The following is a 25,699-nucleotide window of genomic DNA, read 5'->3' as shown; positions in this document are numbered from 1 at the left end:
CAGTGTCATCCTCACTACCTGCCTTCTGACCTGTTTTTGCATCACTGCAAACTTGACAATTCTACATTCACTTCTGTCATTCAATCAATGATATATATTGCATCCAACTGTGGCCCCAGCACTCCATTCATTATGGCTTGCTGTCCTTAAAATTGTCTCCTTTAACCAAACTCTAACTTCTATTAGTTAAACCATTCATTATTCATGCTAAATATACTACTACTAACACCATGGGCTTGAGAGATTGGGCCTAAGTTCATTGGAGTTTAAAAGAATTCAGGGCAATTCTTGGAAGATTACTACCAATGCATCTCCTGTCTCTATTGATACTCCCTTCAAAATCCTAGGATACAACCCATTGGGTCCTGGGTGTTTATCTGCCTTTAGCCCCATTAGTTTCCCCGAGTAATTTTTCTCTAGTGATAGAAATCCAATATTTATTCCCTAGCTTTGGTCTCTTTATAACCATATCTACATAATGGCAATAAGATTGAATGCATCCCCCTTAATTTGTGCCTTTTCATTTATTTTGTTCTGAATACAGTGCGTATTTCAGTTAACAGTCATTAATTTTGCCTTTTTACCATTTCTCTCCACTGAGACTATTTACTTCTGTTTTTATGCTTGCATACTCTGACCTTTCTTATCTCACTCTGGGTATCATTATCAAAAATAATTGCCCTTTAATGCCTCCATATCTTTTTGCTTTGTAAGCCAAGTATCCCCCTGCTGAGCCCTTTCCCACTTCTATTTAGCTCAAACCCCTGTCTATACCTAATAATTTTTATTTCTCATGATCTTCTCACTATTCCATAAATTTAAATAGTGATAGATGTCTGTAATAGAAAATAGAAAAGCAAACAGAAAGAGAGAGAAAGAAATTAAGACCTTTTCAGATTATTAAATAAGCAAAGGTGTTTGCTATACCTTGTAGGAAAGTTGTCTAAGAAGAGTTGTTAACCTAAAAGCCATACACAATCTTAATCTGTGGTCAAGGGTAGGAAGGTGTGGAGGTAGGTCATAGAGATGTACAGCATGGAAACAGAACCTTTGGTCCAACTCGTCCATGCCAACCAGATATCCCAACTCAATCTAGTCCCATTTGCCAGCACTTGGCCCATATCCCTTCAGACCTTTCCTATTCATATACCCATCCAGATGTCTTTCAAAATTGTAATTGTACCAACATTCACTACTTCCTTTGGCAGCTCATTCCATACATGTACCACCCCCATGTGAAAAAGTTGCCCCTTAGGTCCCTTTTACATCTTTACACCTTAAACCTATGCCCTCTAGTTCTAAACTCCCCCACCCCAGGGAAAAGACTTTGCTTATTTACCCTATCCATGCCCCCATGATTTTATAAACCTCTAAGGTCACCCCTCAGCCTCCAACGCTCCAGGGAAAACAGCCCCAGTCTATTCAGCCTCTCCCTGTAGATCAAGCCCTCCAACCCTGGCAACATCCTTGTAAATCTTTTCTGAATCTTTTCAAGTTTCACAACATCCTTCTGATAGGAGGGAGACCAGAATTGCATACACTATGCCAAAAGTAGTCTAGCCAATGTCCTGTACAACCACAACATGACCTCCCAACTCCTATACTCAGTGCTCTGACCAATAAAGGAAAGCATGCCAAATGCCCTCTTCACCATCCTATCTATCTGTGACTTCACTTCCTTGGAGCTATGATCCTGCACTCTAAGGTCTCTTTGTTCAGCAACACTCCCTAGGACCTTACCATTAAGTGTATAAGTCCTGCTAAGATTTGCTTTCCCAAAATGCCACTGTATGTGAGGATTAAAATCAACTCGGCAGAAATGGGTACTGCAGAGCTGGAGATTAGAGTCAAGATTAGAGTGATGCTTGAAGAGCACAGCAGGTCAGGCAGCATCCGAGGAGCAGGAAAATTGAGGTTTTGGGCAAAAGTCCTTAATCAGGAATGAAGGGCTTTTGCCTTAACGTCGATTTTCCTGCTCCTTGGATGCTGCCTGATCTGCTGTTTTTCCAGCAACATTCTAATCTTGACTGTATTGGAGGAGCCTCACCCAATGTCCTTGTCCAATAGGTATGAGATTCTTAGCCCAAGTGTTGAGAAAGGCACAGAGTGTGCAATGGATGAGCAAACTGAGCAAAGCACTATGGCATAGAGCACCATTTTCATGATGGGTTAAAAGAGGAAGGTAGTAGAAATAGATATAGATTGGTCAGGGGAATAGATACTGTTCCATGCAATAAGGGCACAGACTTCAGAAGGATATGCTGCCTACCTGGTGCCAAGGTTCAGGACGTCTCTGGAGAAGAACCTGGAGTGGGTGTGGATCCAGTTGTGGTTTGTGTAGATACCAACAACTTATGTAGGACTTGGAAAGAGGTTCTGCTGATGCATTATGAGCAGTTTGATGCTATATTTGGATTAGATTAGATTAGATTATTTACAGTGTGGAAACAGGCCCTTCGACCCAAAAAGTCCACACCGACCCACCGAAGCGCAACCCACCCATTCCCCTACATTTACTCCTTTTACCTAACACTACGGGCAATTTAGCATGGCCAGTTCACCTGACCTGCACATCTTTGGACTGTGGGAGGAAACCGGAGCACCTAGAGGAAACCCACGCAGACACTGGGAGAATGTGCAAACTCCTAAGTTTAAAAAGAAAACAGAATGACAAAGATGGTAATCTTAAGAATATGACCTGAACCACATGGAAATTGGTGATGGGCAAAAAAGATACCACCACCACATCATCCTCCAACATTTCTGCCACCTACAAACAGACATCACCACCAGAGATATATTTCCCTCCCCACCCCATCTGCATTTCAGAGAGACCATTCCCTCCGTGACTTACTTGTCAGGTCCACGCACCCAGCCAACCCAGCTTCCCCTTCTGGCACTTTTTCCTGCCATAACAAGAAGTGCAAAACCTGCGTCCACACCTTCTGCTTCACCTCAATCCAAAGCCCAAAGGATCCTCCCACATGTATCAGTAATTTACCTGTACTTCCACACACGTCGTCTACTGCATCCATTGCACCTGATGTGGTCTCTTCTACGTTGGGGAGACAGGACGCCAACTTGTGGATTGTTTCAGAGCACATCTCTGGGACACCCACACTAACCAACCCCACTGCCCTGTGGCTGAACCTTCTAACTTGGCAACACCCACTTGAAAGGTTCTATCTGTCGATATTCCTTCCCACAAAGAGATGTACAGCATTGAAACAGACCCTTCGGTCCAACCTGTCCATGCCGACCAGATATCCCAACCCAATCTAGTCCCACCTGCCAGGAGCCAGCCCATATTCCTTCAAACCCTTCCTATTCATATACCCATCCAAATACCTCTTAAATGTTGCAATTGTATCAGCCTCCACCACTTCATCTGGCAGCTCATTCCATACACATACCACCCTCTGCGTGAAAAAGTTGCCCCTTAGGTCTCTTTTATATCTTTCCCCTCTCACCCTAAACCTATGCCCTCTAGTTCTGGACTCCCCAACCCCAGGGAAAAGACTTTGCCTATTTATCCTATCCATACCCCTCATAATTTTGTAAACCTCTTAAGGTCATCCCTCAGCCTCCGACGCTCCAGGGAAAACATCCCCAGCCTGTTCAACCTCTCTCTATAGCTCAAATCCTCCAACTCTGGCAACATCCTTGTAAATCTTTTCTGAACCCTTTCAAGTTTCACAACATCTTTCCGATAGGAAGGAGACCAGTATTGCACGCAATATTCCAACAGTGGCCTAACCAATGTCCTGTAAAGCCGCAACATGACCTCCCAACTCCTGTACTCAATACTCTGACCAATAAAGGAAAGCATACCAAATGCCTTCTTCACTATCCTATCTACCTGCGACTCCACTTTCAAGGAGCTATGAACCTGCACTCCAAGGTCTCTTTGTTCAGCAACACTCCCTAGGACCTTACCATTAAGTGTATAAGTCCTGCTAAGTTTTGCTTTCCCAAAATGCAGCATCTTGCATTTATCTGAATTAAACTCCATCTGCCAATTCTCAGCCATTGGCCCATCTGGTCCAGATCCTGTTGTAATCTGAGGTAACCCTCTTCACTGTCCACTACCTCCAATTTTGATCTCATCTGCAAACTTACTAACTGTACCTCTTATGCTCGCATCCAAATCATTTATGTAAATGACAAAAGGTAGAGGGCCCAGCACCGATCTTTGTGGTACTCCATTGGTCACAGGCCTCCAGTCTAAAAAACAACCCTCCTCCACCACCCTCTGTCTTCCATCTTTGAGCCAGTTCTGTATCCAAATGGCTAGTTCTCCCTGTATTCTATGAGATCTAACCTTGCTAATCAGTCTCCCATGGGAAACCTTGTCAAACACCTTACTGAAGTCCATATAGATCACATCTACTGCTCTTCCCTCATCAATCTTCTTTGTTACTTCTTCAAAAAACTCTATCAAGTTTGTGAGACATGATTTCCCATGCGCAAAGCCATGTTGACTATCCCTAATCAGTCCTTGTCTTTCCAAATACATGTACATCCTGTCCCTCAGGATTCCCTCTACCAACTTGCCCACCATCGAGGTCAGGCTCACCGGTCTATAGTTCCCTGGCTTGTCCTTACCACCTTTCTTAAACAGTGGCACCACGTTTGCCAACCTCCAGTCTTCCGGCACCTCACCTGTGACTATCGATGATACAAATATCTCAGCAAGAGGCCCAGCAATCACTTCTCTAGCTTCCCACAGAGTTCTCAGGTACACCTGATCAGGTCCTGGGGATTTATCCACCTTTAACCGTTTCAACTTATCTGCTCCACCCTCCTCTCTGACCTATTATTTTCAGCCCCACCTTCATCTACCTATCACATTCCAAGCTACCTTTCTCCCAGCCCCACCCACCTCTTCCATTTACTTCTCAGCCCCCTTGGCCCACAAGCTTCATTCCTGATGAAGGGCTTATGCCCGAAACATAGATTCTCTTGCTCACCGGCTGCTGCATGACTGGTTGTGCTTTTCCAGCACCACATTCTTTGACGATCAAAATAAGATTAGAGGTAGGGGCGTGGCTCAGTGATTGGTGTGGAAGAAATGGGATCTGTTTCAAGGGGCACTGGCACCAGTAGTGGGGAAGGAAAGAGATGTTCCATTGGTACAGACATCATTTGAAACATGCTGAGACCAGTGTCCTGGCGAATCATAAAACTAGGATTGTAGGTAGGAGTTTAAGCTAATGAATTGGTGGGAATTTTCAATTGAAGGGAAGTTTAAAAATCAAGTAGAAACAAGGGAATAAAAAAGATTCAGTACAGTGAAGAGGTGAATGATAATCCAAGTGTGACACAAAGGAGCAGAAAACATAACTAGGACAGTGCAGAACAATTAGAACCAGAAAGAGTAATAATGGTAAAGAGTCATAACCTAAGACTCTTTATCTGAATGCAGGCAGCATTTATAACAAGATAGATGAGTTGATCGCACAAATAGAAGTAAATGAGTATGACATGGTATTACAGAGGTGTGGTTACAGGATGACTAGGATTTAGTTCTTACTCAAGCTATTCAACTTTCTGGAAGAATAGGCAAAAATGAAAAGGGGGTGGTAACGGTGTTAATAAAAGAAGGCATCTGTGTGCTGTTGAGTGGTGATCTAGATGCAATAGATTGTGATGTGATTGTGTGGAAATAAGGAATAAGTCATGGATGGGAGTTATTTATAGGTCCTGAAGCTTTGCCTCATGTAGTGCAAAGCATAAATCAGGAAATTGTGGAGGTGTGTAAGAAAGGCATTACAATTATCATGGGAGATTTTAATCTACATATTGATTGGACAAATCAGGTGGGCAAGTGTAGCATGGAAGACAAATTTGTGAAATGCACTAGGGATTTTTGTTTTAGAACATACAAGTGCATCCTATTTGGGAACAGGGTATTTCAGACCTAGTAACATTTTATTATTAAGAGATCTCGTAGTTAATGATCTTCTCGAGGATAGCAATCACAACATGATAGAATTTCAAAATCAGTTTGCAGAAGAGAAAGTGTGGTGTCAAACCAATGTCCTCTACTTAAATAAGGGCAATCACAGAGACATGAAAAAAAGAGTTGTCTTAAATTGGCTGGGGAAATAGACTAAGGGGAAAATCAGTGCATGAGCAGTGGCTGAAATTTAAGCAGATACTTCATAATTCTAAGCAAAAATTTATTCTGATCAAAAAGAAGTGCTCGATAAGAAGTGTGAACCAACTATGATTAACAATGGTGGTCAATGAGAATGTCCAATCAAAACCTAGGATATGCACAGTGGCTAAAAATTGTGGTAGGCCAGAGGACTGGGATTTTTTAGGAACCAGCAACAGATAATTGAAATGAATGGGAGTGAAGGCAGATAAGGAACCAGGACTCAATGTCTACTTCCAAGCTTTTTAAAAGAGAGTGATTGCAGGTTTAGTTAAGGCATTGGGTAAAATATCCCAGAACTCACTGAATTCAGAAAGAGTCCCTTATTAAGGATGAAATAGCAGGATGCTTAGAAAAGCTTAATAAAGTCAGTCAACATGGTTTTGTGAAAGGGAAATCATGTTTAACAAATTTATTCGAGTTCTTTGAGGATATACTAAGCAGATTTGAAAAAAGGGAACTGATAGATGCAATGTGTTAAGATTTCCAGAAGGCATTCGATAAGGTACCACAGAAAGGTTATTGTACAAGATAGAAGCTCGTGGTATTGGGGGGTAATTTATTAGCATGGATTGAAGATTGATTACCACACAGAAGATAGAACATTAGGATTAATAGGTCTTTTTTCAAGTTGGGAAAATAATTAGATTAGATTACCTACAGTGTAGAAACAGGCCCTTCAGCCCAACAAGTCCACACCTCTGAACAGTAACCCACCCATTTCCTTATACTTACACCTGACTAATGCACCTAACACTATGGGCACTTTCACACGGCCTTTTCACTTGACCTGCCCATCTTTGGACTGTGAGAGGAAACGCACACAGACACGGGGAGGATGTGCAAACTCCACATAGACAGTCACCCAAGGCTGGAATTGAACCCGGGTCCTTGGCATTGTGAGACAGCAGTGCTAACCAGTGAGCCACCATGATGGAACTAGTGAAATGCCAAAGGGATCCTTCCTCGGGCTTCAATTATTTATTCCCTATATTAATGACTTGGAGAAGGGACATAATGTAATGAATCCAAATTTGGTTAAAACAAAAATTCACCTGGGATTCCTGGGATACAGAATTTGACTTAACATTGAAATGTATATGATTTTGTTGAGGCTTGACTGGGTGGATGTTCAGGCGATGTACCTACTAGTGGGGGAATCTCAAATTAAGAGATATAGTCACGCAATATAAATTCATTTAAAACTGACGTGAAGTAATTTCTTCTCTGAGGGTACTGAATATCTATAATTCTCTCACTCCAGAGAACTATGGCGGCTAGATCAGTGTAAGTACAGTGAAAGAGAAAGGTGATAGATGTTTTGAAGTATCTGAGTTGAGGGTTATGAGAAGCTGGCAAGCAAGAGAAGTTGAAGCCTGGGACAGATAAACCATGATCTTATAGAATGATAAGTCAGGCCTGAGGGGATGAAAATCCTACTTCTCCTATCGCTTAGAATTGTCAAGTGTAAGTACATCTGAAAACACCTATTCTGGGTTAGAACAGGGCTAAGCCATTCAGTCCATCGTGTCTGCTCCACCATTTACTGTAATTATGACTGAGCAAAAACTTCAATATATTTTACCTGCCCATTCTGATAATCCTGTGTACTCACTGGTAATCAGAAATTTATCAATATCTTCCTTAAACATACTCAAAGATTGAGCTTCCACAACCCTGTGTAATGGGGAATAATTTACCTCACGTTGAACCTCAGTGGCATCCCCATTTTTTAAAAATGTGTCCCCTGTTTTAGAAACCACAACCAGAGGAAGCATCTTATCTACATCTGCCTTGCCTATCCCTTTTGAGTATTTTCTAAATTTCAGTTAGAAACTCTGGAGAGTACACTCCCTGTTTGCACAATTCCTCTTCACAGGATCATCCCAAGAGCAAGTCTGCTGAGCATTAAGCATCTGGGTTTCACTGCAATGAAAATAATTCCAAATTTTGAGTGAAGATAGCAGCCTGGAGAAGTTGGCGGCAAATGCATGGATCTCCAACTGTGTAGAAGAGGAGGAAACTTTGTATAGCATGTGAATGGAAGCTATAGAATGTGAAGTAAGATGTTGGGAGTGCAAATGCTTCATGGCATGTTTGTGATATTCTGCTTTCCCAATTCTACTGTACACTATGTTGCTGGTCATCAAACTATATGACAGCTTTAGAAACATCTGCAGTGGAAGCTTCAATTACAGGGCTTAATTTTTTCTTGTCCTCCACAAGTGCTAATAAAGAGGCTTGACGTTCCAGTTTGGAGGAAGCTGTCTTTTCCAATCTCCAAATGAATGGAGTTGCATTCCAGTTAAGGACCCCACAGAGAGACAAAAGTGAGTTCATCTAATATTACCACTCAAATCCACTATTAGGGGCGGCATGGTGGCTTAGTGATGGGAAATGCAATATGTTGTGTTTAATAGTATGTATATTGCCAATTGCTAGAGAAATGACCATTCAGTTGCACAGTCGTGTCATTGATCATTGGAAAACATGTAACAATGTGATTGTAATAATCAATGGAATAGGTAGATTAAAGTAATATGCTTTCCTCGTCCTTTGGGAAACTTGCCATTCTATAGATGTAGCATCTGGAGAATCCAATTGATCTCGAATGTAAAAAATGGAATTGATATCACCACTAACGAGACAGAAAGCTCAAATCAAGACTTCTTGTGACTCAAAACCTGTCTCCAAATAAATGGCTGCACATACTATTCTCACTAATAAATTTGCAGACAGGAAACACCTGTTTCAACTCAACAATAAAAGGTGACAGTCCTTTGTGGTTTAATTTGCAGGGCAATGCCTATCAAAGTCAACTTGCCTGGTGGTAATTGTCAATCAGTATTAATGACTGCATTTTCCATGGCAATATCTCCAGTAATCAGTTAAGGTCTGGGGCAGATCAGCTACTTTTTTAATGAATGGTGGGACAGGCTAGAGGGGATGAATGGCCTCTTTCTTTGTTTTTCTTATGTTCTTACTTGCCAAAGGATCAGAATTGTCCTCTCATGCTGTATAAATGTTGGTCTTGCCTTTGAATTTGTATTTTTATGAAATATCCTGATGAGGGCAAGATTATATGCTTTGACAAAGTGTATTTCTTTTAGTTATACTCGAATTCTATATTACCTATTATTGTTTACTCACTTACTGAATCAAGGGAATATTCTCCAAGTCCCTGGATCATGCAGTTAGTATAACAATCAGGAAATATGGTACCATTCAAGACAAGATAGTCCATGTGTCAACCACCCTTTAAACATTCATTCCCCTTTCCATTGACAAGTGTGTACTATGTGCAAGATATACTGCAGCAACTCATTAAGGCTCCTTAGATAGCATCTTCTATACCTGTGACCTCATGTGTATAGAAGGTCAGAGGTAGTTGATGCATGGAAGTACAATTACTTGCATATTCCTCATCCCCTTCCAGCGAAACACCATTTGATTTTTAGCTGTATCACCAATCCTTCACTATCACTGTGTCAATATCCTGGAATTCTATTCTTAATTGCATTGTGGGTATACCTACACCACCTGGACTACAGCTCACCGTCACCTTCTCAAGGACAGTTATGGACTGGAAATAAATGCTGGCTGAGCCAGCAATGCCCATGCCTCATTACAGTTAGAATAAAGCTGCACACCACCCAGAATTGGCATCTTGCCACGTCTTCTAATTTTAAAAATTCTGTTTATTTGAACTCATTTGTACTGACATAGTGCTTATCCATTTTGCTAGACAGGTTAGAAACACTTGGTGTAGCTATTGAAAGGAATGCCAACAAAAATGCAGCTGGAACAAGTACCATAAATCTACTTGTGGTTTGCATGGCTCTCTGTTTGCTAAAATTAAGTCAAATCAGTTTGGCACTCCATAGCTGAAGTGGACATAAACTGATTTCTATTGAGTGCATTGATAAATGGCTTTAACCCCAATTTCCTTTCCTCCTAAGGATTATGACTCTTGCAGTTCTTGTAGTCAACTAAGTAGCTATTATTTAGCAATGAATAACTGGTGTCCACAGAATCATAGATCAGGAAGAATTTTACATCTTGAGGTAAAGAGAGTAGGCACAAAATTTAAAAATGCAATATTTTGACTGGAATAAAATGTAATATGGAAAAATAAACAGAAAAACAGTTTAGTACAGGAGCAGAAGGTGACGTCAGACTATGCACATGCATTCTTTTGAAAGGGCATCAGGATCTAAAATCAACTTAGATCAATTAAAGTCAACTTGCCTAGTTTAAAATTGAACAAATCCTGGCTGTTAATTTTTACGCAGTGTTAATTGATGTATCGTGGCACTGCCTCTACCACAGCTTAATTATCAACCAGTCAGCACTGTCTTCTCATGTTGTATATAAGTACTGGTTTCCTAGAGAATTTATACTCTTGCAAAATGTCCTGATGAGTTCAAAACAAATAGCTTTGACAACATTTTTTTTGGCAATACTTATGAATAACAATATTGTAACATTCCAGTACTGGAAGGAAAGTTGGCTTTGTTTCAGATTGCAATAGCACTCTAACAATTTGTTTAAGACAGCTAAACATTATCAGTCATGTTCCATGTCCAATTTTGGATTCATAAACATTGATTTACTCTGTTCAATTTATAAAGATGAACCTGTGGGACATTGGCCTGGATATTGAGGTCAGTGATGAAGGTGCTTGCCAGTCACTGAACTATTGGATGCCTGCAAATATTTCATAAACCTCTGAGCAACAACCTGCTTTTTGTGGATAACAATAGCATGTGTGGACAGGGTTCTTCAACCAGTCACATTAAATAATTCTCACTGAAACATAAACTAGGAAGTATAGGTTAGAATATTTAATATATTGTTGAAGCAAGAACAATGTCAGCAAAAGGAAAGTCGGGTTAAAATAGAAAGATATAAGAGTTGGAGAGAGAAGTTTAAAAACATATACAACAATAATTAAATATCCAAGGAAGGAGACTTCACACATGCAAAGTCAATTCTCAACATCAGAGAGGTTGTGTCAAAATTAATGCTCCTTCTGGGCATCAACTTGGAGGCAGGAGAAGGATAGTATAATGGGGTGGGATTGAGTCATGTGGAGTCCCCAATACCGCCTTGACTCCCACAATTTAAGCTCAGGGTGGAAAGTTTTGAGGACAGCCTTCCTGCCCAGTGATCAATTGAGAACAAAAAGTGGCAATTTAAGGGTGTCATCCTCCCATAGTTGGCATCCAACCAACAGCAAGCACAGTTACATCACATGGGCAAAAAACACTGAACACTGACAGGCATGTTACAGATGCAAAGTTTTACAAAATTAATATATATATTTGGATTGTTTCTAATTCAAGGTGCAAAGGAAAAATGAAAAGGATCATGTGATTTACTATGGTTTCTACTCTACACAAGGGCTGTGAAACTTGGTTACCATGAAGATAAGAGGGGCACAGCAGAGGGTATCAAAATATACTTATATTTCACACCTATAAAAAGAAAGCGAGAGCTGTGGATAGACATTCATTGTTTCTGGGACAGAAAGAGAAGGAGAGGCCTCTCAGAAAGATGAGAGGTTGGGGAGGCAATGTGGTATTAGCGCTAGTCTATTACTTCAGTGATCCCAATAATGATTGAGCAACTTGGGTTCAAATCCCACCATGGCAGATGATGGAATTTGGAATCAATTAAAAATCTGGAATCAACAGTCTGATGATGACTATGAAACATGCATTAATTGTTGGAAAAACCCACCTGGTTCATAAATGTCTTTCAGAGAAGAAAATCGGCCATCCTCAACTAGTCTGGCTTACATGTAATTCCAGATCCACAGCAACCTGGTTGATTGTGATCTGCCCTCTGTGTAGTTAGAGATGGCAATAAATTCTGGCTTAGCCAATGATGCCCACATCCTGTAAATGAATTTTTAAAAAGATAGTGTTTTCAGCAAAGGGGAATGTGCTGAATTCTATGTCACCAGGTAGGTTATGAGAAGCAACATTGGCTCTGGTTAATGAGATATCCTATAGCAATCTAAGGACTATAGAAGATTTGCTGTGGTGAAGCCAGAAACAAAATGCCAAAGTCAATCTCACTGATAGCAGTCGGTTTGAAAACGGAGGGAAGCTCTTTTGATGTTTCTAACAACATTACAACTTGATGAAGTCGGGAGGTGGGGTGCAGATAGAAATCTGTTGGAAGCTGGTACCCTTTGTGAACTGTACAGATTAGTGTGTTCAGTATGCGCAATATTTGTCGATGTAGGGTTATTGGTCGCTCTAAGACAGTAATAAGTATCATTTTTTTTCTCTAGTTTAGATTTCTAGGCACGTACTAGATGATGTTTAGTCAACTTTGCATTTAGTTTTCACCATAATAAGTCTTAAAACTTGTAATCCTGTTGCAGTATTCCTTTTGAGGTAGTCACTGTAAATTCAAATACTTTACAGAAAATTTTCAGTGTATTTGAAGATGTGGCCTATTGGTTGAGTTCCACCTAAACAGCTGTACTGTCTAGAGACCTGCCAACAGGAATCTTCATCCCTGACTGGTCCTGGCAATTCCACTCCAAACGCTTTCAACCTGAATTTCCAAAGTATCTCAGTACCCTGGAATTCCCACAGTATGAGCAATGACCCTCACTCTCAGTGACCCTACTGTTCCTAAGGAGATGTCATTCTTTGATTGGCTAGCAGCTTGCAGAGATAGGAAATCCATCCAGTGACGGGAATTGCACATAATAGAGCGGGAAACCCTGATGGTAGCTGTCTGTTTGAATGTCAGATGGAAATGGCCAGAAGGCATTGGTACCGGTTTCCCAACTAGTGGACAGGCTCATCAGCCATTGTTTTTCACTGATTAGACTTAATGCACAGTTAAGAGTTCACTTAGTCCTGATGGCATCATTTCCTGGCCTTTCCTTGTATGTTTTGTGCAAATGTGCTCCTGTTTCACATATGTCCATTGATTTAATGCTGAATGTATCAGTAAGGGACTAATGCAACTCATGGAGGAGCTGGGTAGTCATTTTTGTTTATTCACTCGTGGGAAATGGTATCACTCATATGGTATTTATTGCCTGTCCTCAGTTGCCCTTGAAAAGGTTATGGTGAGCTGTCTTAAGCTGCTGCAGGCCATCTCCTGTAGGTAAACCCACAAAGCCATTAGAGAGGGAATTCCAGCATTTTGACTCAGCCACAATGAAGGAACAACAATACATTTCCAAGGCAGGATGTTGCATGTCTTGGATGGGAACTTGCAAGTGTATCTGCTGCCATTGTCTTTCTAGATGGAAGTGATAATGGGTTTGTAAGGTGGTATCTAAGGATTTTTGGCAAATTTCTGCAATGCATCTTGTGGATAATCCACACTGCTGGTACTGAGCATTGCAGCAAACTGGACAGAAACTTCCAGATTTTCACTTCCAGATATAGCTGTGAATATGTGAATGCTGTAAGTTATAATTTGATTTCCTCCATTGATTGCCTCATTGATATTCTTTGTGCAGTATCTGGCCATTTAAAATCTGTTTAACGTTTAAATTGGGGTATGAAAGGACCAAGGTAGTTTTAACTAATCTGAAACTCTTTTCTTGAAGATAAAAAGAAATTGCCCTAAAATTAAAACAAGCGTGATGTGGTGTCTTGAAGTATTTCAGAAACAGCTTTTGTTTTATTTATTGGTTCTTTGAATAATGGACTTACAGAATAATGTCAAAGGCAAACCTGTTTTAGCCTCGTATTAACCAGAGAGAGCTAGATTCATGTCCCAAGCAATGACAAATGAAGGTGACCAGTATTTTAGTTCCAGGCTTTCAGCATTCGGTTTAAAGAAGGTGTGACCATGTATTCTGGCTTGTATATATTTTATTGCGTTGCATTTAAGTCAAAATTATTCCAACTTTTTAAAATGAAATCTATTTCTTTTTAATGGACATTTCTCTGTAGCCATTGAAGGTTCTTCTTGGCCTCTATCAGCTGTTCAAAGACTGGACTCAAACAAATCTTTTAGTTTGATACTTTAAGAACAACCAACATGAAATAATTGTGAATATATCTAATATTTCAGTTGCTTTAAATCTCTCTATACATCCATGAATTGCAATTATATTGTGCAACAAAACTATGCAGAACCATTGATGTTGGCATTTACTGCTTTGAAGATAAGCAGATTTTATTTCCATCCTCATCAGATTATATTTTTTTTTTGCCAGATCTCTACAAAGGAGCCAAATTTGCCAATGATACAAAAGTCAACAGGAAAGTAATTTGTGTGGACGTTACAAAGGGTCTGCAAAGGGCTATAGATAGATTGAGTGAGTGGGTATAACAATTGCAGTATCACATGGGAAAATATGAGATTATCCAATTTGGCAGAAAGAATGAGAGACTGCAGAATATTGTAGTACAGAAGGATTTGTATTTACACATCAATCACAAAGGGGTAGCACTGAGCTTACAGCTGAGTAATTAGGAAGGCAAATTGAATGACAGCCTTGATTGCAGAAAAGCTGGAATATAAAAATAGAGAAGTCTTCAAATAATTTTACAGACATTGGAAAGATCACACCTTGAGTACTGTCACTGTTTTGGCCTCCTTACTTAATTATATATTTACATTTCAGAGAAGGTTTATTAGACTGACTTTTGGGATGAAGAGGCTGCATTATATTCTTATGTTTCCCCATAGCATTTTTCCCTTCGCAGCAAATGCATTCTCCTCCCCTTTGCAACTGATCACTTCTTGCTTCTATCACCTTTTTAGGCACCCACCTCTCACTTTGCCCAGGATGCCAGCTCCCCCCCCATCACACGCTGCCCCTTGGCTTCATCCAGCATACTTTTCCACAAGCTTTGCCCATCAGTCTCACTAACTCTCACTCCCAGGCTTCTCCCAGCAGATTCTCTCCCACCCCACAATCTTCAGTTCAGATTCAGACCTGCTTGCCTCATCAGTCTTGTCTAACTACTTGTTACTCTTCCAATTGCAGGTGATCTTACATTCACATTTGCTGCTGGTTGGTTCACTAATGAACCAATCAGCAACAAATCCAAAGAGGAAGGAACTTGTATGATTGGAGGAGCAGGTCCTTTCAAAATCTCTCAGTCCACATTTGGAGGTAGTATTCATCTGATTGGTCACCCATGTGGTTAATTTTTCCCAAAAGATTTGTCCACTTTTCGGAGCTTTGCCACCCCAACTGTGTACTGAGCTTGATATGTAGGTAGTGAGAAGATTTTTTTTATCTTATGGGGAGCATAAATCTAGGGCAAAAATAAAACCAAGAATGTTGATGCTGGAAATCAGAAACAAATTCCTGGAAAAAAATCAGCAAGTCTGGCAGTATCTATGGCAAGAAAGCAGCGTTAACATTTTGTCTAGTAACTCCTCTTCAGAATCGAACTAGGGGACACAATTAAAAGTCAGGGATTTGTCATTTAAAACTGAAATAGGAAGAAATTTCTTCCCTGAGAATTATTACTCTTTGGAATTTACTTCCACAGAAAACTGAGGAATTGGACAGATTTTTGTTTGGTAAACTTGTTGAGATCACAGTCCGATCTTATTTAATGGCACAGCAATCTCAACATGCTGAATGGCTGACTCCTTCCAATTCTTATGATCTTATGAAGGTCAACTGTAAAATCAAGGGAAAAGAAAAAACAAAAGGTTATCGTTTTGTGGACTCTGAAGTGTCAGCAAGAGACTATTTGGGCATCATGCTTAGTGTGTTTTGCTCATTATAACTACCTGTGCTAATCTGCTGTCTGTCTTTCTATACATTTAATATATTTTTCCTGAAATTTTCACTCTGGTCCCCCTAAAATATGTTTGACTCAGCTTCAGTAGTAACCATTGATGACGTATTGCATATTTATAGAAAACCTTGTGCTACCCACAAATGGATTTTCACAAGCTGTAATATTGAGAATATTATATTTTATTCCAAAATATGGTAAATGCACTCCACTGAATCCATCATTGATCTTCATTTATCTTCCAAAGATACCTCATCTGTTTAATAATCTGCTTCAGTGCACATTTTTGCACCTGTATCTCTCGGCTGCTCCACCTACTGTATGAACTGTGTTACTGTTGGGTTTCTTTTTTTTAAAACCAATAGTTTGCATTTGAGATTCGATTCTGTTTTCATGTGTTCACAAATTTCAACTTCACCATTTTTGAGTATGACGTTAACAGGTCATGGTTCCTGGATAGCAAATTTTTAGGTGACATCAGGGAAGGGCGACATTATGGGGACTGCATCGCTGACTATGTGGATGATGTTGGGACTTTATAACAAATGTTCAGAATTATCTAAATACTGTGGCCAATGCTATTAGTATGGTCTAGAGACATCATAGAAATTATGGCATCTGCAATTTATACTATGACTTCCATTGTGCTGTACTCTCATGGGATGTCTGTACTGGTTTGCAGAAATGCAAAGAAATTTTTGCTGTTCCATAACCATGTCCTCTCTCTGTTACCCCCTTCCCCCCCCATCAAATTCCTTGATTTAAGGATACTTTGCCACTGTCAATTACTGTTATAGATTGGCACTGGTGGGGCACCACATAGTGCTACTGGGCTCAGAATTAACAAGCCATTTAATCATTCAGCAGTATCTGTATCAAAAATAACTATTTAATATATTTATATCTTGATCATAGTCTTAAGCAGTCCACTGATTTTATCAGTAACCCAAGGCATGGACGAATTTGTAGTAAACTTCAAGTGTCTTGATTTTATCTTCATCAATCCTTGAGGGTATAATTTTTTACTGCGGTTCTAGGAACTTCATCTTCTAGGAGTTTTAATCTTGTACTTCAATTAAAAACAGAAGCAATAACTTCAATAGCCAGATATTTTATTGCAACTGATATTATATTTACATTAACACTTATGAAGTTTGTGTGCTAACTATGGTTTACAGCTGGTAATGAAATACTGTTAGGGATCACACACATCTGGAGATAATTCTCAAAATGGTTTAATATTTCCAAAATGTAGCCTTGTTTGTTGTTCTTTGTTAATGAATCAGAAATTTTACTTGAATATATGATCCAACACAGTATTTGATAGTGCTATATTAGAATGTAACTACAAATACCAAATTCATAAAATTAGAGTTCTATCTCCAAACAACATAAATATATAAAATTTAAATTTAAATTAGCTGGAGTCTCATGAAACTTTTACTCCAACTTAAACAAATAAGAATCATCACATAAAATCTAAAGAGAGTTTATAAGTTCACTAACAATTATCGAAGTGTTGGATCGAGTATAAATCAGGAAGTTGGAGATGCAAGAAGAAGGATAATACAGTAATCACAGGTATTTTAATCTTCATATTGACTGGAAATAACAAATTTCTAGTAATAATATGCAAGATGAGTTCATGGATATAAACAAAGAACTTTTCAGTTAGAGTCAAGGTCAAAAATAGAAAAGTTCCTGGTAATTGCAGTGTTCAGTAGCATTCACAATGCCTCAGGTTCTGAGGAGGTCTATGACCGTGAGCAACAAGATCTGGACAACATCAAGACTGATAGTACCATTTGTGTCACACATGTGTCTGGCAATAACTGCCTCCAATAAGTGAGAATTTAACCATTGCCCCATAGTATTAAATGGCAATATAATTGCTGTATCCTTCAATATCAGCATACAGGGATCACCATTGACCAGAAACTGAACTGGATCAGCCATATAAATATAGTGGCTAAAAAAGCAAGTTGAAGGCTAAGAATTCTTCACCTTCTGTCTCCCCAAAGCTTGTCCACCACCTACAAGGTGTAAGTCAGCAGTGTGATGGAACATTCCTCACTTGCCCTGGATGAGTGTAACTCCAAAACAACTCAAAGTAGCCCACTTGACTGCCATCCCATCCACAACCTGCAGCGGTCACTCCCTTCACTGTTGATGCATTGCGGCAGCAGTGTGTACCACCTGCAAAATGCACTGCAGCAACTCAACAAGGCTTTTCTGATAGTAGCTTCTAAACCTGCGATTCCTATTATCTACAAGGATAAGAAAACGCCACCACCTGCAGGTTCCACGTGCAAGTTTCACTCCAATCCATATACCGCCCTGACTTGGAGTGATATCTCAGTTCCTTTACAGTCTCAGGATCAAAGTCCTGGAACTATTTCTAATATCACTGTGGGTGTCCGACACCCCAAAGACAGCTGTGGTTCAACAATCCAGCTCACCACCACCTTCTCAATCGGTATGACAAGGAACCAAGTATGAAACAGGTGACTTTGGATTTAACACTGTGAGAAAAGGTAGGTGGTCTCCCAATACTTCTGACCCAATGCTGCAGGACCATGTTGCTGCAGACCAACAACCATTACACAACTATCAGCTTTTAGATGCAGGGGGAGGGGGGGGGGCAGGCAGTTGACAAGATGTCAGTGGACACTCGATCTTGTTGTGACTTGTAGCCTTAATTATTTAAACTGGCTTCCAAATTCCTGCTAATCAGGAGAAAGACACTCAGCAACAGTAATGCACTGGAGAGCCCTCCTGACATGACACCGGTTCAAACAAGCAAGTGTAAGTGAGAATAGTGGACTCAATGTCAAAGCTGACACAAAAAGTGAAATGAAAGCTTACATTTTCTTGCCATGCTCTGCCTCCTGTTGCCTGCTCCACCCCCCCCCCCCCCCCCCCCCCGCCACCCCATTCCCCGCCACCCCCATTCCCCGCCAACCCTGGAGTCAGAAACACCCTTTTTTTTAGAACTTGGGATGATCATTATACAATGCCCCAATCTGATTGGTTAATACCCTGTTCGGTCAGATGTTATATAAAAGGAACTGTGATGTTTTGTTCTCGTGTCTAGCATATTGCAGATGCTATTTATCTGCCTGTCAGTCATTGCAATAGGTGGGCTGATGTGGGGGTTCAGTTACAAGCTGAATGAGAAAAGGAGGTGGAAATAGCTTAGTATTGCCTCTTGAGAGCTGACATACATTCTGTATTAATATGGACACAGTTTTAACATCGATCTTCTGTTTTCCTTCAGGTCAGACAGTTTGTTGTCTCTGTGAACAGCAGGCATGTCATGAATTTGGACTACAAAACAGTCAGCAACATTATCATGACTGGACCCCGCACTCTAGTGATGGAAGTTATGGAAGCAATTGAATGAGGATATGTGTTCAATTGAGCAATAAGCTGGTTAATTTTCACAACTATTCTCAGAAAGCAAATGCCTTCAAATACTTTAAGCTAGAAATCATTATTCATGAAAATGTAGGTACAGTGTCTCAAATCTGGTATGCAAAAAATCATATCAAATCAAATGGAATTTTGAAAAAATTCAGATATTTTCCCTTGGTCGCAGCCCCTGAAATAGAGTAAGCATGTGAAATAAAGAGGACATTTTGGGCTGATCCCAGAGGACAGAGTCAGCAAGCATTGTACACACATAAAACCCAAATCCAATGTAGCACTGTAAGATGTGTCAATCCTTGGTCCTCCCTATCCTTTGGACACAAAACGATTTGTTCCACTGCTGAGGACATTCTGATTACAATCTGCTCAGCTGTTTTCAGGGGAGCGACATTAGCTGTTTTAGTGACGCCAGTGTGAAGGAGTTAGTTGGTGATCCAAAATCCATACCATATTTGAGACAATGTACCTGGAGTAGACAAAGGCTTCACTGTTCGCATGATATTTCTCATTTGTTCTGTCATGTGATTGTGTGAAGTATTTGTCAGCACATAAGGTAATTTCTAAGCTAATATCCACTTGCTCAGAAACTTTACAGACATTTGATCTGTCTTTACTGTATATTTATGATTCTTTTTTAACCTTCGATAAAGATGTAGGTTATACTGACATTGTTTGTTCACAGGATTTGCCAACATTTTTAAAGTGGTAAGGAATTAGAGTTGCAGTTCTTACAGATCCAATTAAACCTCTTTGTATAACTTTATACTGTTTTAAAAGCCTGTCCAGTAATCTCTATTGGAATGTGACACTTAACAAGAAACAAAATGACCTCCCACTGAAAGAAGGCTGGAGCCAGGCCAGATCGGAAGCTCCAAGGTCACGATTCCCTACTAAAATGAAAAGCTGGCTCTTGTCCAAGTTTCCATGTCACCATTGAAAACAATCCATGCTTATCTGAACATGGAACCAGCAGAATTGGGTTTAAACTAGTTTCTTCCAAAACCAGCAGTGCTTTACCCTCCCTTCACAGAGCACTCATTTGGTGCTACATTAGGATTTCCATTGCCCTGCTTAACTATCCTGTAAAAGGAATAGTTATGGTTACAAAGATGCCTCTCTATCTTCCTAGATATAAGACTACTGGTCAAAGGCAGCTTGTATGTTTTCTTTTATAAAATGTTCTCTTCACTGATGTAAACTTCTGCTCCAGGCGGGTTACATCCCAATTCATTGATGAGAAAGAAACTCAAGCTGCCACCAAAGACATTTCACACAATACAAGTGCTCTCAGGCAAAATTTTTTCAGCAATTTTAAAGTGCCATTGTATAGAAACACTGACTCATGGAAAGTACAAAGGTATTTATAATATTTTAGAATTTGGCAATAATGTAAGTAACTCTTTAATGAGTGAGATAAGTGCCAAATTATGACAGTCTTTGTGCTGTTTTCTATATTAAATTGCCAAATGCCTAAAACCTCTAGTAGCTTTTGGAGAAAAGAGATATTTGATCCATAAAGCCAAGCTACATTCACTCGAGATTAGAAAAGGGAAATATTGCAATCATGTCTATGCAAGTTACAAAGGCAGAAAATGCTGGAAACATACCAGCAGATCAGGCAGCATCTATGGAGAGAAAGATAGTTGATGTTTCCTGTCTCCCCATCTCCTACATCCTCACCACCAAGAATAACTGTGATGAGCTCATGGATCTCTTTGTCACTAAGATCAAAACATCCAATCAGCTGCAGGTGCTGCCTCACTCCCTTTTACCAACTCACTGGGTCAGACTTCCTCAAGTTCATCACTTACCTAGTTCTGAATTTCCATCTTTCTCTACTTTCTCTTGCATTTCCCTTCATGTCTTCGTGAAGCATATCCATCAGACACATTGCCTGCTCCCTTTTGGAGCAAACATTTACTCCATTTAAATATTGGGAAGGTTGAGTACAAAAATTTAGTTTCCTGCTCGAAATTCCATTTTCTAGCTACCAAATTCATCCACTTCCCTGAAAACAGTCTGAGATTATTCACATCTGATGTCATATTTGATTTGTGGGTTAAGTTTCCAAATCATTATTTGGTGGTAGCCTGTTAGTGCTAAAATACAGGAAGATATTGGGAATGTCAAGTTTTGTGAAATGATTTTATTTTAAATAGTTTATTTAGTTTCAAGTTAGAGGTCATGTAGCTAATTGGCATTTGTGTGGCTGCAAGATTCATGCGATTCTTGCTGCAATGGAGGATTGTCTTTGAGAGAGTTAGAGTACATCAGAGGCCATTGTGGTATTGGGTAATAGGAATTTCTTTAAGTTATCCCCTGAATTTCACGGGTGGGACAGTCTGCAAGAGTCTATATGAGGGAGTGCAGAAAGAGAGGCAGCTCATCCTCCATCAGCGGTGAAAATGCTGGCCTTGTCAGTCACCGCCAAAATGCATATGGGAGTTCATGAAAAGAATGAAGGCACTGGTTTCATGAGGATTTAAATGAATTTGTAAGAGTAACTAGTTCAGCTAGAGAGAAGATTCTCTAACTGCTCCTTCACTGTGGAGGTCAGTTCTGGGATTAGAAGTTAACCAGTTTGAAATGCAAAAGGAAGTCAGCCTTCGAGTTTTGAGAATAGTTTTGGGTTGCTTCTGGAGAATAAAGTATCCACTTAAGGGACAGAATAAATGGATCTGGTGAGAATTTTCAACTGTTTAACAGTTAAATGGGAAACATTTCATGAATTAGATTATCAGTTACGTACTGAGTAGTGTTTAGTCAATATTGCTTTTAATTTATTTCTTATAGCAGAGGCCATAAGACTTAAAATCTTGTCATATATTTCTTCCACTCAGTCACCGGATATTTGAATATCTTTCCGAATGTTACTGATTTGTACAGAGATTATAACAGTCCACAAGTGCTGCCTGACTGGCTAAATATGCTCAATGTTTTCTGTTTTCATTTCTGATTTTAAGTATCCGCAGTGTTTTATTTTTAATTTACAGTTTTCTGAATTAAGGTAAAAAGACAAGTTTGCAACAGATCTAAGTGCTAACTTAAATGTCCATAAAGTATAGTGAAGGTCATACTAATCAAGAGCTTTTTCTTTTAAAAAAATGATTTACATTTATATTGTAACTTTCACAACCTCAGGACGTCCCTAATCACTTTATAGTCAATAAAGTGTGTTTTAAGTGTGGTCAATGTTATGAGGTAGGGAACATACATTAATAATCATTGTTTAAATTATTACTTAAGTGTTATGTACCAAATGCAGTTTTAATACTGTCGATTAATAAATTTGTTGTTTTTTAACATTTCACAACATTAGATAACATTAGACACAAAAGACTGTTGTTCACAACCAATGTTGTTCACACATTTATGCCATGGAATATTGACTGGATACAGGGAATTAGAGCCAAAGAGAGGCCTGATCCTCCATTGGCTACTTTTCTGATAAGACACCATGAAAGAAGTCATCTGAAATGAGTCAAAACTGCGTACAAAGAGCTGAAGAGATCTAATGGATTAAGCAGAACATTTTTCAGTTCTAGGCTATAAAGCCTAAGCAATATGAAATTGATTCTTGGCAAGGGTTTTACACTGTTTTGCAGTTGTCTTCCCAGGAGGTGGTTTCGGACCTGGCATCTGAGTACAAAACCAGATTTGTATTACCATGAACCAAAAGTCACCATTCATTGATACTAAAGCAGCAATATAGTTGACAACAGCCTTGACAATTTTCAGATCTGTACAATCATTGCTTTTCCTAAGTAAGTGCTTATTCTTTAATGACTAAGTTCACCAATAATAAGATTTCTGAAATAATTCTGTTGAATATTTTGCAGATGAGTTGTAAATTTGTCCCACTGAATGTGTTAAATAAAATGGAATCTAAAGATGATTATGGAGCTCATGTTCGGTTTCAGTGCTTTTTTCACCTTGGTGCAGATTGTTGACAGGATTTCATTAGTTATACAAAAGTTAAATAGTTTATCAGAGGCATGATTACATTCCTAGCACAAAGTAAGAAAAAGATCTGTCAGCAAATGGTCATTTATTATAGTGAACTTCATCCTAATGGACCATGTCCAATTTATATTACAATGAAGTTCTCCTTGGTCTGATCATTTTAAGTACAACAAATAACCACGAATAAAACTCAACAGAAGAGTTTAAGAGATGAATTTTCTTCTATTACCCCACCTAAAATTGATTAGATAGCAAAGAGAGGGAGTTAAAATTGGACGGTGAGCTCTACTCTTGCCTTACTACCTGCAAATGCTGATAGGAGGTGGCCTCAAATCCATCTGCTAACTTTTGCTTCTGAGACCCAGTGCTAGAATATTGGCATGTGTGTTATTCATTTGATCTGTTGTGCTTCTAACTGTATTGAAGCATAGGAGCAAGAGGTCAACATTCAAACGTCTGAACCTGACCCCTTATCAAGTAGATCCTGGTTGATTGGTATCTTAGTTCTATTTTCCATGTCTTAATTATATAAGCTTTAACAGCCTTACCAAATAACAGCCTTACCTAATTCTGATTAAAACATTTTAATTGATTTAAGTTATAATAGCTTTAATAATTCTTCAACTGAAGTTCTATATCCTAACCTTATTTCCTCACTTTTCAATCCTATTTTTCTGTATTTCTCTTCACAAATACTTATCCAAATCCCTATTAAGTTACTTTTTTTTGCCTCAATAGCAAATTGTGATGAAGCATTTTATATTCTAACTTTATGTGAAAATAACGCTCCCAATCTCCTTAACCTGGTGATCATCCTAAGGCAATGTTTATATTTATAATTTTATCTAACTTGTATGCACGAGTTGCTGGTTCCTCAACTAATGAAAATAATGCATCAATATTTACCTTTCCAAAGCATTTGAGAATCTTAAATGCCTCTTAAATGTCCTCTTAACCTGACTTTTAATGGAGAAAAGCTCATTTTTTTGCGTCTTTCTTCGGAATGATAACAATTTTTTCTGCTATTATTCCAAATGAATCTTCACCATAATTTCCCATTGGCTCTAACATTTTTCCTGCAGTAGGGTATCAGAACCACATGCAATACTTCACCTCTGGCCCAATTAATATTTTTTATAAATGTAGCCATTTTGTTTTGCTTCACTCTATGCATCTTTTGAAGATCTAAGAATCTGCATTCCTAGACCATTCTGGGCGGCACAACGATTGCTTCCTCACAGTGCCAGGGACCCAGTTTGACCCTTGAGCAACTGTCTGCGTGGAGTTTGCATTTCTCCCCATGTCTGTGTGGTTTCCTCCCACAATCCAAAAATATGTGGGTTAGACAGATTGGCCATGCTAAATTGTCCATAGTGACCAGGGCTGTGCAGGCTAGATGGATTAGCCATGGGAAATGCAAGGTTACAGGACTAGTGTGTGGTGGTGGGGGGAGGGGGGAGGGGTGGAGGGGGGGGTGTTAGAATGGGTGGAGACCCTCTCAACACAATGGATTTTTTTTCTCTGGTATCAAACTAGAATTTTGTTCCCATATGAGATTTGACAGTTGTGTATCACTAAATTTGCATTACATTAAATTAATTAACAATTTAACTGCTCCCTGCATGTGTGTATCAGATACAAGACCATTGGTTTTATTTGGAGGCCTGGAAAGAGAAAGTTGTGCTGTGTCAGGCTATTTTAATTGGTGGGCTTCATTTAAAGAAATTAGGATCCAGACCTGCTCTGTCTCAATGTCAGTGTCCCTTACAGACAAACCTCATTCTAAAAAAAATCTGTAGGTGGCATTACAGAGGTTAAAATGGGGGTAGTGAAATCTGGGATGGGAGATAGCCTGATATTTTCTGTGGGTCTCAGAGGATCACCTCTATATCTTCAGTCCAGATAGTTTAATAAAACAAAAGTCACAAAATAGCGAATATGCTACTCCAGGATTCTAGGTTTCCTTAGTGAGGCTGGCATCATGCATCAACCTAATATTTGCAACATTATTGTAATCTGATTGAAATTAGACCAGGATTTTGGAATTTCATTGGCGTTCTCACCTGTCTTGGGCAAGGCCCTTGTGTAATGGCCCATCTGTCTTTTGAAATGATGTGTGTTACAATGTTGCCAAGGATTGGGAGCATATGGTCAGGTGAAATTTTAACACCCCTTCTGGTCAGCTCTCATTGGAAGCAGAGGGTTTGTACTAAAGTCACAAATGGTAAAACGCTGAAATGTTTCTATTTGTTTCATAGCAAGTTGCAGTTTTGAAATGTGGAATTAATTAGCAAAATCAGCAATCTATTAAGTAATTAAAAAGGAAAAATTGTAACCAATGTTTGCTTGAAATATTTTCAGAGGGATTCCTGACAATGAAATGTAAAGGGCAAAAGTGAGG

At 39.3% G+C, this 25,699-nt stretch overlaps 1 protein-coding gene across 2 annotated transcripts in view; it reads left to right on the top strand.

The window, feature by feature from the left end:
* Positions 1–25,699, top strand: part of LOC140463035 (DEP domain-containing mTOR-interacting protein-like) — an 84,591-nt gene extending 58,892 nt beyond the window's left edge. Inside the window, exons 9-10 of one of the 2 annotated variants that reach the window (XR_011954582.1) lie at positions 19,184–23,099; positions 25,660–25,699. Coding sequence is in view for 1 of the 2 variants with exons in the window: in XM_072556645.1 (XP_072412746.1) it covers positions 19,184–19,309 (126 nt within the window). In the remaining variant the exon portion in view is untranslated. Of the gene's footprint in view, positions 1–19,183; positions 23,303–25,659 lie in introns of those variants that run through there. The other variant, XM_072556645.1, reaches the window with a different exon arrangement.

This window comes from Chiloscyllium punctatum, chromosome 37 (assembly GCF_047496795.1).
Source record: "Chiloscyllium punctatum isolate Juve2018m chromosome 37, sChiPun1.3, whole genome shotgun sequence".
NCBI classification, from domain to species: domain Eukaryota; kingdom Metazoa; phylum Chordata; class Chondrichthyes; order Orectolobiformes; family Hemiscylliidae; genus Chiloscyllium; species Chiloscyllium punctatum.
The sequence above is the reverse complement of the archived record's forward strand: the minus strand, read 5'-3'. Positions and strand labels throughout refer to the sequence as shown.